The 16,586-nt window shown below is 31.7% G+C and overlaps 2 protein-coding genes across 6 annotated transcripts; both read left to right on the top strand.

Moving 5' to 3' along the window:
* LOC122529364 (probable cytochrome P450 6a20) lies at positions 1-8,756 on the top strand. 4 transcript variants are annotated; one of them, XM_043655418.1, is made up of 6 exons: positions 1-393; positions 3,717-4,107; positions 5,500-6,025; positions 6,686-6,907; positions 7,000-7,251; positions 8,439-8,756. In XM_043655418.1, the coding sequence occupies exons 1-6, from the start codon at positions 380-382 to the stop codon at positions 8,606-8,608; spliced, it is 1,575 nt and encodes a 524-aa protein (XP_043511353.1). In that variant the 5' UTR covers positions 1-379; the 3' UTR covers positions 8,609-8,756. The 4 variants fall into 4 exon arrangements, with proteins under 4 accessions (XP_043511353.1, XP_043511352.1, XP_043511355.1 ...); XM_043655417.1 differs by having other exon boundaries at positions 1-459; XM_043655420.1 differs by having other exon boundaries at positions 2-381.
* Positions 8,757-9,645: 889 nt separating this feature from the next.
* Positions 9,646-16,236, top strand: LOC122529367 (cytochrome P450 6A1-like). Of its 2 annotated transcripts, none has more exons than XM_043655430.1 (6): positions 9,646-10,110; positions 13,100-13,493; positions 13,773-14,295; positions 14,449-14,670; positions 15,055-15,306; positions 15,695-16,236. In XM_043655430.1, the coding sequence occupies exons 2-6, from the start codon at positions 13,158-13,160 to the stop codon at positions 15,877-15,879; spliced, it is 1,518 nt and encodes a 505-aa protein (XP_043511365.1). In that variant the 5' UTR covers positions 9,646-10,110; positions 13,100-13,157; the 3' UTR covers positions 15,880-16,236. The 2 variants fall into 2 exon arrangements, with proteins under 2 accessions (XP_043511365.1, XP_043511364.1); XM_043655429.1 differs by having other exon boundaries at positions 9,647-10,110; positions 13,125-13,493.
* The last annotated feature ends 350 nt before the right edge of the window (positions 16,237-16,586 follow it).

The raw sequence follows: 16,586 nt of genomic DNA, 5'->3' as shown, positions 1-16,586 counted from the left end.
GTAATATTTCCTTTATCAAATGTGACCTGTGGTAACTGAAACTTCAGCACATCCCAAGTAATGTCAAATATTTTATTCATTGCCACCAGATTTACAGCTAGTGCCTCGACGAGCCTGAACAAACTATCATCAGTGAATTTTAATGTTTTCCCTCATAATCATGAATTGCACTCCTTAGCTTGTCTCATAGTTCTTCGAATTTAAGTCCAATAGTGTGAAATCGTTTGCAAGTCATCATCTTGCTTATACTTTTGATGCACACTATACGTACGTATAAAGATTAAAACATCGAAAGATTAGCTCCAGTCTGTTACGAATCACAGTAACGAACACATCGTATTTCGTATTTAAGTGGCACAGCATGTAACACAGTGTACATATGTGTATATGTAAGTACGTGTATCGTAAAAGATATATCAATGTTGCCTGCTATCAATTCCGCTCTATGCATATTGTATTGTTGAACGTATGCATGTCTAATCTTACGTAATGCATACGTTCTTGAAGTTGCTGTATAGACGTTACATAGACTGCCGTTTGTGAATCATTTGAAACACCTAATAAAGTTAAGACGTGGTTCGAGACATTTACCATGATCTGAACTTTATTACTATTATTTTTAAAATCTTTCAAGTATAAAGTTTTATTCCCTTGATCATTTTCTACACGGTTGTTGACTTATCCTTTCCTTCAGCGAACAACTTCCACCAGCAGTTTAAAAATTATAATCTTAGAATGAAAGATGTTGTAGTTCGAACGTATATCGAAGAAGTTAAATGTCAACTTCTTGTTCTCAATTCTGTGGTGACAATTTTTTGAATTTTTTGAATTCTTTGAATTTGCAAAAGACGTTATTGTTACGCTGTACATTGCGAATGCCATAAATTTGCATAATTTGTCATACTTTAGAAGATTATAAAATTGATCACACTCTAGAAGATTATAAAATAATAACAAATGAATAAATAAGAAATATTGAATTTCACCTAATTTATATATTTGATCGATGAATCGGAGCTCTGATCTTGCTTTTTTAATTATTTTCACAAAAAGAATCCGCAGTTTAATCACGCGTGTTGAATGAACTTTATTTGACAAATACTGTGAAATGAAACTAACGTAATTGAAAGAATCATATTTGCCTTCGAATTATAAATCCTTCAGCATCTGAACACGTATGTGTTAACTGTGTAAGTTAAATTAAAAGGTGACGAATCACCTGTGAAATTAAATTAATACATTCGCTTTACAACGGGCATAAATGCGCGTCGTTTAAATTACAGTTGTAAAAGTGTGTTACTTGCAGTTCTGTTTCTAGTTGCGTCTTGACATAATCGATTCCTCGTTTTCACGGAATTATGATTTTTACGATTTCGTGTGTCTCCTTGGGGACGAGTTATCAAACGAAAGAAGAAGGAGAAAATTAATTAATCATTTTGATTCAAATTGTAATATTTAACATTTAATTCAGATTATTCATTGCATATAATAATTTATAATATAGTTAATCATTACATATTATAATTATTTATAATAATGTATAATAATATATAATAATATGCATAATTAGGCCGATATTCTAAAGGCGATATTCCAATTTTTATCCGTAATGTCAGAAGGTCGCGATAAACAACTGCGAAATTTCTACATTTCAAGAGAGTTCTCGAGTTCTTGCGAAACGAAAAATTCAAATCCGATCAATGATCAAAGATAATAATCAACGTGAAATAAAGCTACTAATCAGAGACAGTTTTATCAGACAATCGGTAATCATTGATTAGTGCCGTAGCAAGTAACTAAAGTCGTTGTTATCAGAGGTCATGATTAATTAAAAAATTGTTGATCACGAGATGACTGTGCTTCGTATGCTACACTTTCGATTGTACTTTTCGTTCAACATAACTTATGATTATACTATATATATATATACACATTATGCATGTCTGTATCAATTATTGTCTTCTTTTTAACTTCAACAGCATCGAAAATGATTTAGATGTTTGATATATGTAGCAGTGTTCAATATATGTTGAAGTATTATTGCGACAGTGTTTCTCTTTTACAAAATTTCATTGGAGAGTTCTGAAATGAAAGGCTCAAGAATAATACTGTGCGTTTATTGTTGAAAGAAAGCGGTGTGCTTGAATATTTTCATATTTCTCAAGAAACATCGTCACTGAAAAGCAGATCATGCGATTTGAATATTTATCGAAAGCGTTTATTCTTTAGGCAACAACAGTTTGAAATATAAAATTTTTCAATATTTTCGTCCACTTTTCGTCCACGTACTCATCTGCGAGGATTCGAACGAAAATTGATGTTCATTTAAAACAATTAGCTTTTAAATTCAATCGTACGAGAATTCAATACGGCATAAAAAACAATCTCTCTGTTGTTCGAAACGGAGTTAGAAAGTTTATCAGTATCAAAATCAGTTGATCAATATTAAACATTTATCGTGTATCAATAATGACGTGCAACGACGAAGATTTAAGCTGTTACAGACATAAATATATCTTACTGATAGGAAACATTGAAACTGATACAGCAGATAATTGTTCTAATAATTTAAATCAATTAAATTTTCGTAATAATATAGACAATAAGGTCATTGATCGATACAAATTCTATTGAAGTATGTTTAAATATAAATGCTGAAATACAACGATAAAACATTTTCGTACACTCGACGTGACGACTAGATTGCGGATTTTTCATCACACTTATACATTTTTAATTCTACTGAGCGTTAATAATAAATAAACACTCCACTTTTATTAATATTTTATACAAGTTTGCGCACTGCTTGCATATCTTGTAAATTTGCAACTTCAAACTTTCCACAAATAAATAAAGGGGATATTTAGATGTCAACGTATCAAAGTTTTCGAGTAAATGCGAGTAATAATTATACTTGATTGCTGCAATTAGCGTTGCAACACACCTAATGTAAGCATGTACGTATATGCACATATTTGTATATTGTGATAACAGCTAACTATGACTAAAGCTAAAAATGTGCTTCAACGAGAGGATATAAATTGCTTCTAAATTGCAACTGGAGAAGCCAGAAGTTACTATACTTAACTTGTATCATGAGAATACTCTTCATTTAAGCAGTTTCATTTAATTATGATATAATTATTATTATAATACAGTGCAAAACAATGATTGAATCAATCCAATTAAGAAAAAAAGAAATTTAGTTCACAATGTTATTACATTATTGTTCTACATATATGTTATTAATATATTATTATCACATACAATTAATATGCAATTCTAACATATATTGTAATTTGTATATAATTATAATGTCATATTACTATATTTTAATATATAACTTGCAAAATTTTTATGACAAACTGTCCTGGCTGTGTCTTTAATTCTTAAATGACATCATAACAATTTTTACTGCCAAAACTTAAGTGATTTAATTTTATTTTGTACTTTATTCTTTGTCTGTGTCCAAGGAAATTACAAATTTCAACACTATACAGATACTCGGCAAACGTTTTCTGACTAGACAGCTAAGATCTAGAAATAAAGATTTCAAATGTTTTACAATTTAACATAAAACGATAGTAACGACGATAAAGATCAATCATATCAATCAAATCAATGATACCAATTGATTAATGAAAATTTGTACTGACTGAACTTCTAAAACCTCCAGTTTCTTTAATCAACAACATAAAAAATATAAATTTTTTCAGGAGTGGAATTGCATACTGTTTGAACTATCAGTCGTTCAAATACATTGGTGGAATTATGGTGGGATACTTGGAAATCATATGCGGCGTTGTCGCGCTGCTGCTGGCGTTTTATTATTATTCAGTATCAGCGTTCAGTTTTTGGAAAAGCCGCGGGGTTCCAGGACCAAAACCGGCGTTCTTCTTCGGGAATACAATGGAGCACATGTTTGCACGAATTTCATTGGCCCAGTATCTGAAGAAACTCTACGAAGAATATAAAAACGAACCGATGGTTGGACTGTATATGAGGAGATCGCCAGTTCTCGTTCTGAAAGACCCGGAACTAATTAAAGACGTTTTGATCAAGGACTTTCCGATATTCTCCGACCGAGGATTAACTGTCCACGAAAGGGTATGTCACGTTGCGTTTCTGTTGCAAATGAAATAATTGTATTTCAATCGTTGACTGCATTTGTTTAACACAATAACACAACAACGTTTTGTTATTTAAATTGAAATGAAGGGAACGTTCGTAAATATGTTCAATTTCACTTGAGAGAAAAAAAGAAACAGAAAATTGTTAATACCGGTAATAACACAGTGTGTAAAATTGCAGTACGTGAAAGTATAATTTATTTTGAAATTTAGATATTTTGAATACTTATTTAATTACTTTGAGTAGTTTTGTTTCTGATAAATAACGTCTTGTTATCAGAATAAAGTCAAAAATAGATGAAATTTTTAATTTATCGCTTCCCCTCTATATGTTTGATTTCTTTTTTCTTCTTCTTGCTTTTCTCGGTTTCTTTTTGGCAATGAATGTTTAAACTTTGTCAATGAATTTAAGTAACAAAATCATCGATCTTTCAAAAAACGAACAAATTTAATTTAATCTTCAGCACAATTTTTAAGTATCCACGATTTTGAATTTTTATTCTCCAATTTTCAACAGCTACGTTCACTCTGTGCAAAATTTATTTACTAATCTTTAATTTGATATTAAACAAATTAGATATTAATAAATTCGTCCTTTTCCGTATCTATTATCCGTATTTATAAACTGTCAATATATTTCACATAAATATGCACTTCAAACGCGTATTTTTAAAATACATCGAATATATCATAACTTCAAAAGCCCTGTCTTTATATTCAACGGACGTACAGGTGCACAATCTTTCCTAAAAACAGCAATAAACTATCGTAAAATTATCTTAATAAACAATTGTTTTAATTGCAAAGCAAGATCCATGAATAGATTTTCCAAATAATCGACTGGTAAAGAAATTTTTAATCTTCTATCCCAGAGATGGCTAACTGGCGGTCCCTTACCCCCACTTTCCTGATCGCTAGGGCTATCCCCTCCACTGCATCGATCTCCCCCACTATGTCGAGAGTGTCGCGGCCATAACACCGCCAATTATTAGATGTATACGAATACATATAAATTCTTTTCTTTACTGTAACTGTTAAAGTTAAAGGAAGAAAATAATTTATATGGCCTGCTGCGGAACAGAGTGGGAACTATGACAAATGTATATGAATATATACATCGATTTTAATGAAATTTAGCATAAATGTAGTTCTTGCAAAAATATTAAAATATGCTAAAATATACAGGGTGAAAACTACCCTCTCAAATGTGAGAGTGCGTATTTTGTCAAATATCTCGGAAATTACTGAAGACACAGTTTGTCAGTAAGCAATAACGACAACGTCGCTTCTCCCCTTTCCAATTGTCCAGGAAACGAACGTTTCCATCAATCGTCAGGTATCGATCACTGACGTCGCAAATCGTTTACAGACGGAGCCGCTGTCACTGAATCTGTTGAACCTGGAGCCGGAAAGGTGGCGCCCGTTAAGATCGAAACTCACCCCGATGTTCACGTCCGGCAAACTGAAGGACATGTTCGGCCTGATACTCGAGTGTGCGGAACACTTCGAGAAATACCTGGACAAATTGGCCGCGAGGGACGAGCCTGCCGATTTTCGCGAGGTAACGGCGAAGTACACGACCGACGTGATTGGCTCCTGCGCGTTTGGAATCGAGATGAGCTCGATGTCCGACGAGGACAGCGAGTTCCGCAAGGTCGGCAGAGAGATCTTCCGCCCGAGTTTGGAGGGCGTGATACGGTTAAAAATGCGGCTGTACGCGTCGAAGCTGTACGACTGGTTGGGTTACATTGCACCTGATAAACGGCTTGCACCGTTCTTCACCAAGCTCGTCACGGACACCATGAGATACAGGAAAGAGCACGACGTATACAGGCCCGATTTTATCCACATGCTCATGCAGTTGAAGGAACACCCGGAGAAAGTGGGCAATATTAGTGAGTTTTTAAAATACGACTTGTACGTGTTACGTCTAGATTGGATTTTTCTGGCGAATTTGAATAAGTTCGACACACAACACAATTTAATATGAAGACATATGAACGACACAACTTCGCAACGAAGCGTTCGCGAACAGACTTTCCTTATTTTCACTTGTAAAATACGATTCTGTAATTTAATTTAAACACTCTGTATAGAAGGCAGAGTCGGGCATTATTCGAATAACATTTAAATTCTTCGAATGAAAACTTCATTCGAAATATTTGCTGAAATAATGTAAAGAAAAAGAGTCAGGAGTCCTTTTTTCATTTGCAACGATAACAAACTTGTTTGTTTGCCTAAAGCAAACAAATTAACCGACAAAATGTTCGAACAAAAAATGGCACTAAAAGTGAATTTATTAAATAAACCAAAAGTGTTCGAATAAAATATGTCCAACTCTGATAAAAAGAAAATACTACTGTGTATGTGACTTGTACTGTGTACGAAACTAATATACACAAAGATACGAGATGACTACGTTATAATACAACGTTTTCGCATAAACGTCTAAACATTGCTCGCTCGTTAATGGACTTCAAAATTTTTTCGTTTAGAATTGGCAATTGAAATTCACATATATTCGTCAGCTAACGAAATTGAACCGTATCTTGCAGAACTGACCGACAGCTTGATAACCGCGCAGGCATTTGTTTTCTTCGCCGCTGGTTTCGAAACCTCGTCGTCGGCGATGAGCAACACACTGTACGAACTGGCCCTCAATCAACAGGTCCAGGACAAGTTGCGCGAAGAGATCAGGTCAAATCTCGCGAAACACGGCGGAGAGTTGAAGTACGAACACGTCAAAGACATGGAATACCTGGACAAAGTGTTCAAAGGCACGTGTACAAACGTTCTAACACGTTTCTTGGAGAATGAGAGCGGAGAATTCACGGCGGAAGATGATTTTTTTTTCATTGACCTTTTGTAGAGACGCAGAGGAAATATCCAGTAGCGGGCTTGATACCAAGGAGGTCCACCGCTGCTTATACTTTCGCAGGTACAAAAGTCAGTATACCGAAGGGTTTGAAGCTATGGATCCCAATGTACGCGATCCATCGTGATCCTGACATTTATCCAAATCCCGACGTATTCAATCCGGAGAATTTCAACGAGGACGCCATCGAAGCTCGACACCCGATGACTTATTTGCCGTTTGGCGACGGGCCGAGAAACTGCATTGGTACACGTTCTAGTTTTCTAACAAAAGAAATAAATCTTTCTTACAGCGAACAGTTTACTTTTGATAGATTTTCAATTATCTGATTACGAATGCAGAAACGACTTGCATCGGTCATATTTGTGATTATCTCGAAAGGTGTAGCAAATTTTCTATTTGTTCAATCGCACTATCAAACGCGAAAGAATTTTTTTTTCTTCTTTTTTTTTTTTTGCAGCCACTATGATTTGGTATCTACTACTGCTGATTGATCCTTGCACGCTGATTACGAACGTAGAATCCACTTGTCTCGTTCTCAATTTTTAAAACGAATCAACGAAGAAGGAAATTGTCTACTTTTGTATTTGAATCTTGAAACACATGTATTTTTATGTATGTGTTTTATGTATAATGGAGTGTATGTATGTATGTGTATATATGTATGTATGTGTATATATGTGTATATATATATATATATGTGTATATATATATATATATGCTGGCCAAGAGTTTGTTTATATATACATATTCTGTGTGTAAAATACGTTTTCTAGTGCCAGTACATGCTTTTAACATCAATTTCTATGTTTAGAGTGTTTCAGTATAGTTATAATTTCAATATAGTTTTATAGTTTTTAGTACAGTGTTTAAGTATATTTCAATATATATATTATAATTATTGAAATGCAAAAAATTGTTGTTTATTTATTTATTTTTTTTTTCAAGGCAACGATGCATCTAAAAACATGCAGATGCAATAGTTTCTTAAATGAAACTATATACTTTCTTTTTCTACTGTAGATCGATTTATCGCAACTTTTAAGAAATGTGAGATATCTCAAATTTTTTATGAGGTCTATTCAAATGTTCCGCCTTTTTTTTTTTAAGATTTATGTCATTCTCTACAATACAATACATTATAGTACTACAGTTTGAATAATCATTAATTTCTTATTCTATAAGATCGAGAATTTGGAATTTCAATTTTACAAATTAAAGATTAATAAGTACAAGTTCATATCTAAGATTGGGATTCGCATTGGGATTCATAATCAGCGTGCGAGGATGTATGAAAAATCTATCCACTGTTAGAAAACTAAGAAGACGTTCAATTTCATCGAATAAGTAGTATCGTAGTACAAATTTTTCTAGCATTATGGTGCAAATATTTGTTTAAATCAACCACTAATGATTCGCAATAACTTTTCTAGGTGCGCGTTTCGCCGTTTATCAAACCAAAGTGGGACTAATCACGATACTTCGCAATTATAAAGTGATCACTTGCGAGAAAACTATGATTCCCTATCAGTTTGCGACGAATACATTTCTGCTTGCGCCAAAAGGAGGAATATACTTGAAACTAAAGAAACTAAACTCGTAATTTAGAACTGCGCCAGTTTCTTTGTTTTTTTTTTTTTTTATTAAATTATTAATTATTCAGAATGAAGTGAATATACGTTTCCTTAAAAATTGTACATTATTGTGCACACATGTGTTTAATAAATTTTCAACCTCGATTCTCTTGGAAACGAAGGCTATTTTTTCTTTTTTCGACACATTTTTACGTGTAAAATCACCTTCCGATGGGTTGATCACGAGTCACGAGACATAAAATTTTGGCAATAAATATTTAGATATGCTTGAAACACACAGATTATATTATAATAATAATAATTATTATTGTGATAATTATTAATTATATAATTATATAATTGTATTATATAACTGTGATAATTATTAATTATATAATTATTATTATTGTGATTATATTATAAGTATTTTATAGCGCAGATGCACGCATCTTCAAAACTTATAAGTTTCTTTAATAAAAGAATAAAGTAATCAATTAATCACAAATCTTATATAATAATATCTTACTCTTACTCTAAAACTAACAGAAATTATGAAATGCGACACGGTTGGACACACCTGGTCCTAGTCGAAATAAATTGTTTGAAAATTCAGTTCCTGACTTTTGTCTTCATTATCTTCAGTTTCTGTATCGAATCTTGGACTATTGCACATTGGAAACATCGTTGAATAATTCATATTTCTGATACATTGGAAACCACGTACACAATAGTATTAACAATTTTTGTTTCTTTTCGCTATTTAAAATTTCACTATTCGCTGTTTCAAAGAAAAATATAAAGCGAGGAAAGAAACAGTATTACGTTGCCAATACATTACGTGTGATTGTAGATGACGTTACATTAAAGATAGGTTACCTTTATCTTTAATTTTTAAATACCTTATTAAGTATCTATTGTCTTATTGTATTATTATAAGTACACATGTGATTTATTTACAATTTTAATATTATATATATATATATATACATATATTTATATATTACATATACATATAATGGACATAATTGTACTCTCTCTGTGCACTTTTATATGTTCCACTTTTTTACAAACATATGAAAACTTGCAGTCCAATGATCCAAAAACTGCACACAAAAATGGAATAGAATGGAGGCTCTCTGAAAGAATGCTTTGATCGAAGTTAATTAATTTGTACACCTAATAATCTGTGATATTTCAAATTTCGTAATTAAGGAAAAAAACCATACGACCAAGTAATGAACGTCATAATAACCAGAAAATGAGCAATAAGAAATTCGACAAACGTGCGTTATGTCTTTAAAGTAATTATTAAGAAACAGCGCATCGACTTCATTTGCCAGTCTGAGTGAGATAGCTCAAAGAACAGTTTGTATGGTATGTATAAAACTGCGGCATCTGTCTAGCGAAGTGGTTAGTTGTCTGAAACGTTTCCAAGAAATAATCGCATTTCTCTTTGCCTCTATATTTTCACTCGGTTGTCAAATCGTTGGACAATCGTCATCAATAACAACAGTAGCGATTCCTATCTGTCGTAAGTTTATTCACGTTTTTGCTCAATTGTACGTTCATTTGTGAATTCGTGCAATCTGTACGTGCAGCGAATGATGTGAAACATCGAACAAATCTGAGATGTTTTTTGACAATGAATCATTATAGTCTGGTGTTGATATAAATTAATTAGCTTGCGTTAAACAAATCAGTGGTCGAAATTATCTTTATTACTTGTAACTGAAAAGTAAATATAAAATGGTACAGAATCAAATTTAATTACCATTTATTAAAATTTAGAAATTAATTAAAATTAAACATTTTTTAAATTGATTCAATAGCTTTGTTAAATTTAGAGTAAATTCTAACTAGATTAATTAGGCTTAATTAAATTAAATGCTAAAAGGTTGCATTAGAATTGAAATATATTCTAACATTATTAAACATTCCTATTATTGTTAAATCTCTTTTTCGAAAATTTTAAAAATAACAAAATACGAAGATACTGTTTTCTTTTCCTTTCTTTGGTTTGGATCTTTTCCCACGATATCATTTTTTTGAATCCATGATTTATTATGATTGTAAGATTATTGTTGATTTTACGATTTTATGTATCTTCAGGAGCTACGGACTCTTTCGTATCATCCACATTTTGTCTTCGTTTATATCATTTTGCAACATTTGTATTCAGAGTCATGTGGAATTTGGATAATATTAAAGACAATATACATGAATAAAATTGTTGCTTATGTTGTACCTATATTGTACCTATTACATTGTTGTTAACTGACATTGGTTATACAGTAATTATTATTATTATTATAATTAAATTATAAGTATTTTGTGCCACGGATATACATGTAACTAGAAACTTTATAAGTTTCTTTAATTAGAGAATAATGTAGTAATCAATTAGTCACAAATCTGTTCACTATTGTCTGTAATGTTACCTTTTCCCATCTTCTTTCATTTATTTTAAGGAATATTTATGTGAAAAGGTTGATACATATGAATCAAAGAATGATGTTCTAATCTTTGCTCGGTTCCTTCCATCAGTTTGTTAAGTTAATCTGATTATTTAATATACTTATCATTTTAAAATTTCCTACAGATAACAAATATAAAAGTTAATTATTATTTCATCCGTACCTTTAACAAAGCTTTAAATCTATACTAGCATTAATCTATACATTTATGCAATACTTTTATGCAACTCTTTTCTCATTTATATGACAAGCTAACAAAATCTAAAAATAACCGAGACACCTCGAAAGTGATGAATATTTATGCCAGTTGCAAAATAAACTGTTGACGAAATGCAAAGAGAATTATTCACTTTATTGACAGTATCTACGAGAAATTGGGAAAATCAAATTGTCAAATGTTTGCATTTATATTTATGCAGGCAAATTTCTATACTATTAATATTTACTGCCATTATCTTTTTTTTTTTCAAAGAAATGATTCGTTAAGCTGAAAGTAGCCTGATAAAGATGTTCATATCTGAATGATTTTCATACCTAAAATTTTTGACGAAAGACCGTGACTCTGTATAAATGAAACTCAAAAAATACTTGAAAAAAGAACGCAAAGTTCAGAATAAAGAAAAATCGTAGAAAAAGAATATTAACGTTTTTTTTTTTCTATTATATAAACGTTTTCTATTATATAACGATTTTTTTTCTATTATATAATGTATTTTCAAACTTCCTCGATTTCTTTTTAATATAATATGATACTGTGTTCGACACATAACATTAACAATGTTTGTAAGACAATAAATAGTTATCGCTAAACTGTGAAGCATGTATGCATTTACGCGAAAATTTTAAGTGCAAAATTGAATAGAAATACATTAGAAGAAAAAATGTACAAAATATTCAAAGCATGTAGTGTTTCCTATAAAATATGATACATAAAACAATTTACAGTGCTTTATACTCTGATTTTTCTTTTAAATATACAGAATTCTACAAAACAGGTTTGTACTGTTTTCAGATATCTCGTGTATCATGCATGTTTATGAAAGACCGAGAGTTGCAAATACACAATGCATATAATATAAAATATACATATAATACAATAATATTATAATATAATATAATATTATTATATATTATATAATATATTATAATACATTTTTTAGAAGCCTTCAATTACAACATACTATATAGTATAATATATATAGTAGTATAATACTATAATACTATAATAGTAGTATAATTTTTTTTTTAAATCCTACTTCTCTAGTGACATTGAAATAACAAAAATAATAAAACAATGAAGATTTTGAAATGACAAAATCGAATCGACATCCCCGTTCATTAGCTGCCAAGAGCTAACTATAAAACTACCTTTCCTATTTTGGATTAACAGACGAATGTAATAAAATTTCCTACACCTCTTCATGTACATGTTGAACTTCACACTGAAGTATCTTCTGCCAGTCACCTCGCGATTCTAGATACTAGATAGATCTTCAATTAAAGTTTAATTAGGCCTGTGAGAAATATGTTGAGCTGTAAGACAAACGTTCGTGTTACATCTTTGAAAGAACTGCAATCTACGGTCGAACTCTCCGTCAAACAGAAGCCCGAGCTACAAATCAACATGGTTGAGTACTTCCAAATATTGAGCGCGATCGCCGTGGCCTTCCTGGCGTTGTACTATTGGTTAATCAATGTGTTTAAGTGCAATAATTATCAACTGCGTTTCATTGCAAAAATGTTATCTTCTAACTGCGAAATATTCTAACGATAATGGAGTTTCTACAATAGAAACGTAAAAATACGTAGAAATAAAATAGTATACAAAATAACACAAGAATAAATAATAGTATAATTTAATAATCAATATGAATAACATAAATTATTTTTTAGACTTTTCCTACGAGGGAAGCCTATATCAATCATTAAATGTATATTGCCTATAATCAGTAAAACTGTATTTTATTAAATTGTCTACAAAATTTATATTTCATTTATAACTACTATAATACTATAATCATTGCAAATATGATAAATTATTTTTAGGTAAGGTAAATTATTTTTAAAATAGTTTGCAGTTACTGACTTCAAACTATCGACGAGGATGTCGAACTATTTCGAGATTCTGTGTGGTGTGGCGGCATTGCTCATTGCTGTCTACTACTATGCCACGTCTACCTTCGATTTTTGGAAAAATCGTGGAGTGGTGGGTCCACGACCTCTACCCTACATTGGCAATATCAAAGAAATCTTGTTCGCGAGAAAATCACTAGCTGATTACACAAGAGAAATTTACATTGCCTATAAAAACGAACCGATGGTTGGTTTGTACTCGAGAAGATCACCTGTGCTTTTGCTGCGTGATCCAAAGCTCATCAAAAACGTTCTTATCACGGACTTCCCTAATTTTACAGGTCGAGGAACCATAATTAACGAAAAGGTGAAATTTTACGTGTGATTTGTGAAATTTAATTATTTCCACCTGTTAATTACGTTTGATAAGTAATAATTTTTACCTATTAATTGTGTTTGATAACTACATAACTATATCAATTTGGTATATTAATTTCATGACCATTTTGAATATCCCATTTTTATAGACGAAAAACCAAAAGAAAAACCAACGAAAACAGCGGAATAAATTTTAGTTGCATAGTTAATACACTAACAAGTCAAATTTTGATCGCGTAACACGATTTGTCGAACTGAATTATCGCAGGTGGAACCACTATCGGCGAATCTGTTCTTCTTGGAAGAGGAACGATGGCGACCACTAAGAAACCACCTCTCGCCGATGTTTTCATCCGGGAAACTGCGAGAGATGTTCCATCTCATCGTCGAGTGCTCGCAATACTTGGAGAAATACCTGGAGGAAAACGTCGGGAGAACAGGGATCATCGAGTGCCAGGCGCTGGCAGCAAAATACACTACCGACGTGATCGGTAGTTGCGCCTTTGGTATCGAGAGAAGCGCGTTGGAGAACGAAAACAGCGAGTTTCATAAAATTAGCAGAGAAGTGTTCGCCGTGAATCTACGGAACTTCCTACAGCAGAAACTCAAAGAATTCGTGCCAATGTTGTACAATCTGCTAGCGTTACTGCCACCTCAGAATTTCGTGCTGGCCTTCATGAAACTCGTGAGCGAAACGATGAAGTACAGAAGGGAGAACAACATTGCCAGGCCGGACTTCATGAAACTGCTGATGGATCTTCAGAAGAATCCAGACAAGTTGCAAAACATCGGTGAATATTTATAATTATTATTATTAGAATAGTTATAATTTATGATATAGTCGTGCAACTTGTTCTTTTTTTTTTTTTTTTTTTTTTTTCAAAATTTAGGACTGATTTTTAATAATAAAAACTTAAGGTTAATCGACCGTGTTTCTTTTTCAGAATTTACAGATACAATGCTTACGGCGCAGTTAGGCATATTTTTCGCAGCCGGTTTTGTAGCTCCTTCCATGGCCATAAGCAACGCTCTTTACGAATTAGCTCTGAATCAAGACGTACAAGATAAACTTCGCGAGGAAATTGAGGAGTTCTGTGGCAAGAACAACGGAGAATTGAAGTTCGACGACATTAAGAAAATGAAATATCTAGATAAAGTATTCAAAGGTAAGGATTAGTTTAATAGTTGACTTTCCAATCTTTAATTAATTATATTTTTTACTCTTCTTTTATTAATCGAATCTAAATACTGTATTCTGTATTACATATGATCGTAATATATACATAATTTATTAATATACGTAGCATGGACTTATATATGCATATATAATAATAAATAATGTACATAATGTAGGATTTAGATAATTTAATAGCAAAAACTAAGGAAATACACTATCATATAAATTACATACGAATGTATATATATGTGCATGTGCTATGCATATTTTTATATTATTATACGATCAATAAATTTAGCCCTATAGATTTACATTTTATATATTCTACTCTATGTACATATATATGTGTGTTATATTATTTATTTCTTCATAGAAACATTAAGAATGCATTCAGCATCATCCGTCCTGAGAAGACGAGCACAATCGAACTACACATTCAATGATACGAAAGTTTCGATACCCAAGGGGATGATGGTATGGATCCCATTGTACGGGATACATTACGATCCAAATATTTATCCGAATCCTAAGAAATTCGATCCCGAAAGGTTCAACGAAGATGCTGTGGCTGCTCGACATCGCATGCATTATTTGCCATTTGGCGATGGGCCAAGAAATTGCATCGGTATATTAAATTATATGGTTACTTCCATTCGTCCACGATTTAGAAAATTTCTAATCGAAGCAATAATTTTATTTGTCGTGATATGACGAATTCAGTTTGTTTAAACATCGTAAAAGTTTCCTTTCGTGTCAGAATCTCCTCCATCGTTGAAAGATGAAATTTGAATCATATAAATTGATTGAAAGGACACAAAAGTGAACCTTATGTAAATTCCAATATTGTTAAGATTGTTAAACTATACAGAATTCATATCAGGATTTATTAATATTTTGTTTTTGATTCTTAAATTGTTTCTCAACTTGGATCTACTTCTTAAATATTCCTTGAGGAATCACGAATACTATTTTCAGGAATATTAATTAACTCTTGACATTGGCGTTATTTTTAGGTGGACGTTTCGCAGTTTATCAGACCAGAGTCGGACTAATCACGATTCTCCGCAATTACAAAATAGACATCTGCGACAAGACAATAATTCCCTACAAAATCAACCCATATTCAATGTTACCGGTACCGAAAGGAACATATTTGAAAATGACGAAAATACCAAGGGAATGTAAAGTCGTTTCTTAACCCTATTCGTCAATCAATGTAAATTTATCCAAATTTCATCTTGAAAATTTAGCTCAAGACCAACTTATAAATAATCGATTCTAGTTAAAAAACGTGAGCATTTGTGGTCCTATTATCTCGATTGAAATCGTTCGAATAATTTGTCCCTTTGAATTGTTTACTTTTTTATTTCTTCTATTGGCAATTTACATATTTAATCTATCTTCTTCGTGAAATTTTGAACGGACACTTTCGTATCGTCCACATCTTGTTTTCTTTTATATCATTTTGTAGCATTTGTATTCAGAGTCATGTGGAATTTGGATAATATTAAAGACAATGTACATGAATAAAATTGTTGCTTATGTTGTACCTATATTGTACCTATTATATTGTTGTTAACTGAAATTGGTTATACAGTAATTATTATTATTATTATTATTATTATTATTATTATTATTATTATTATTATTATTATTATTATTATTATTATTATTATATTATCGCGATATTGACACGATATTACATTAAACGTTAATATTAGGTTAAAAATATCCCGTAATAATCGGTTCTCCTTTAACGTTTGCCTAGTACCTAATTAAAAGTTTGCCTAGTACCCTTGCAACTTTGTGAATTTCTTCCGGAATTTCTAAATAATTTATTCACCGAGTTTTCTCTTTAATTCCTTCTCTTTTAATCGTATCGTATATTTAATCGAGCTTCAATCC

The sequence above is a fragment of the Frieseomelitta varia genome, unplaced genomic scaffold, assembly GCF_011392965.1.
Source record: "Frieseomelitta varia isolate USP_RPSP 00005682 unplaced genomic scaffold, Fvar_1.2 scaffold_285, whole genome shotgun sequence".
Lineage (NCBI taxonomy): Eukaryota > Metazoa > Arthropoda > Insecta > Hymenoptera > Apidae > Frieseomelitta > Frieseomelitta varia.
This window is presented reverse-complemented; position numbering and strand designations above follow the sequence as displayed.

Bases quoted from the DNA above. Each gene is read 5' to 3' on its own strand.
- LOC122529364 (XM_043655417.1), top strand. From the start codon at position 380: ATGTGTATATGTAAGTACGTGTATCGTAAAAGATATATCAATGTTGCC. The intron at 460-3,716 runs GTTGAACGTATG...AAATTTTTTCAG, and splicing joins CGCTCTATGCATATTGTATT to GAGTGGAATTGCATACTGTT. The intron at 4,108-5,499 runs GTATGTCACGTT...AATCGTTTACAG, and splicing joins GATTAACTGTCCACGAAAGG to ACGGAGCCGCTGTCACTGAA.
- LOC122529367 (XM_043655430.1), top strand. From the start codon at position 13,158: ATGTCGAACTATTTCGAGATTCTGTGTGGTGTGGCGGCATTGCTCATT. The intron at 14,296-14,448 runs GTGAATATTTAT...TTTCTTTTTCAG, and splicing joins AGACAAGTTGCAAAACATCG to AATTTACAGATACAATGCTT. The intron at 14,671-15,054 runs GTAAGGATTAGT...ATTTCTTCATAG, and splicing joins TCTAGATAAAGTATTCAAAG to AAACATTAAGAATGCATTCA.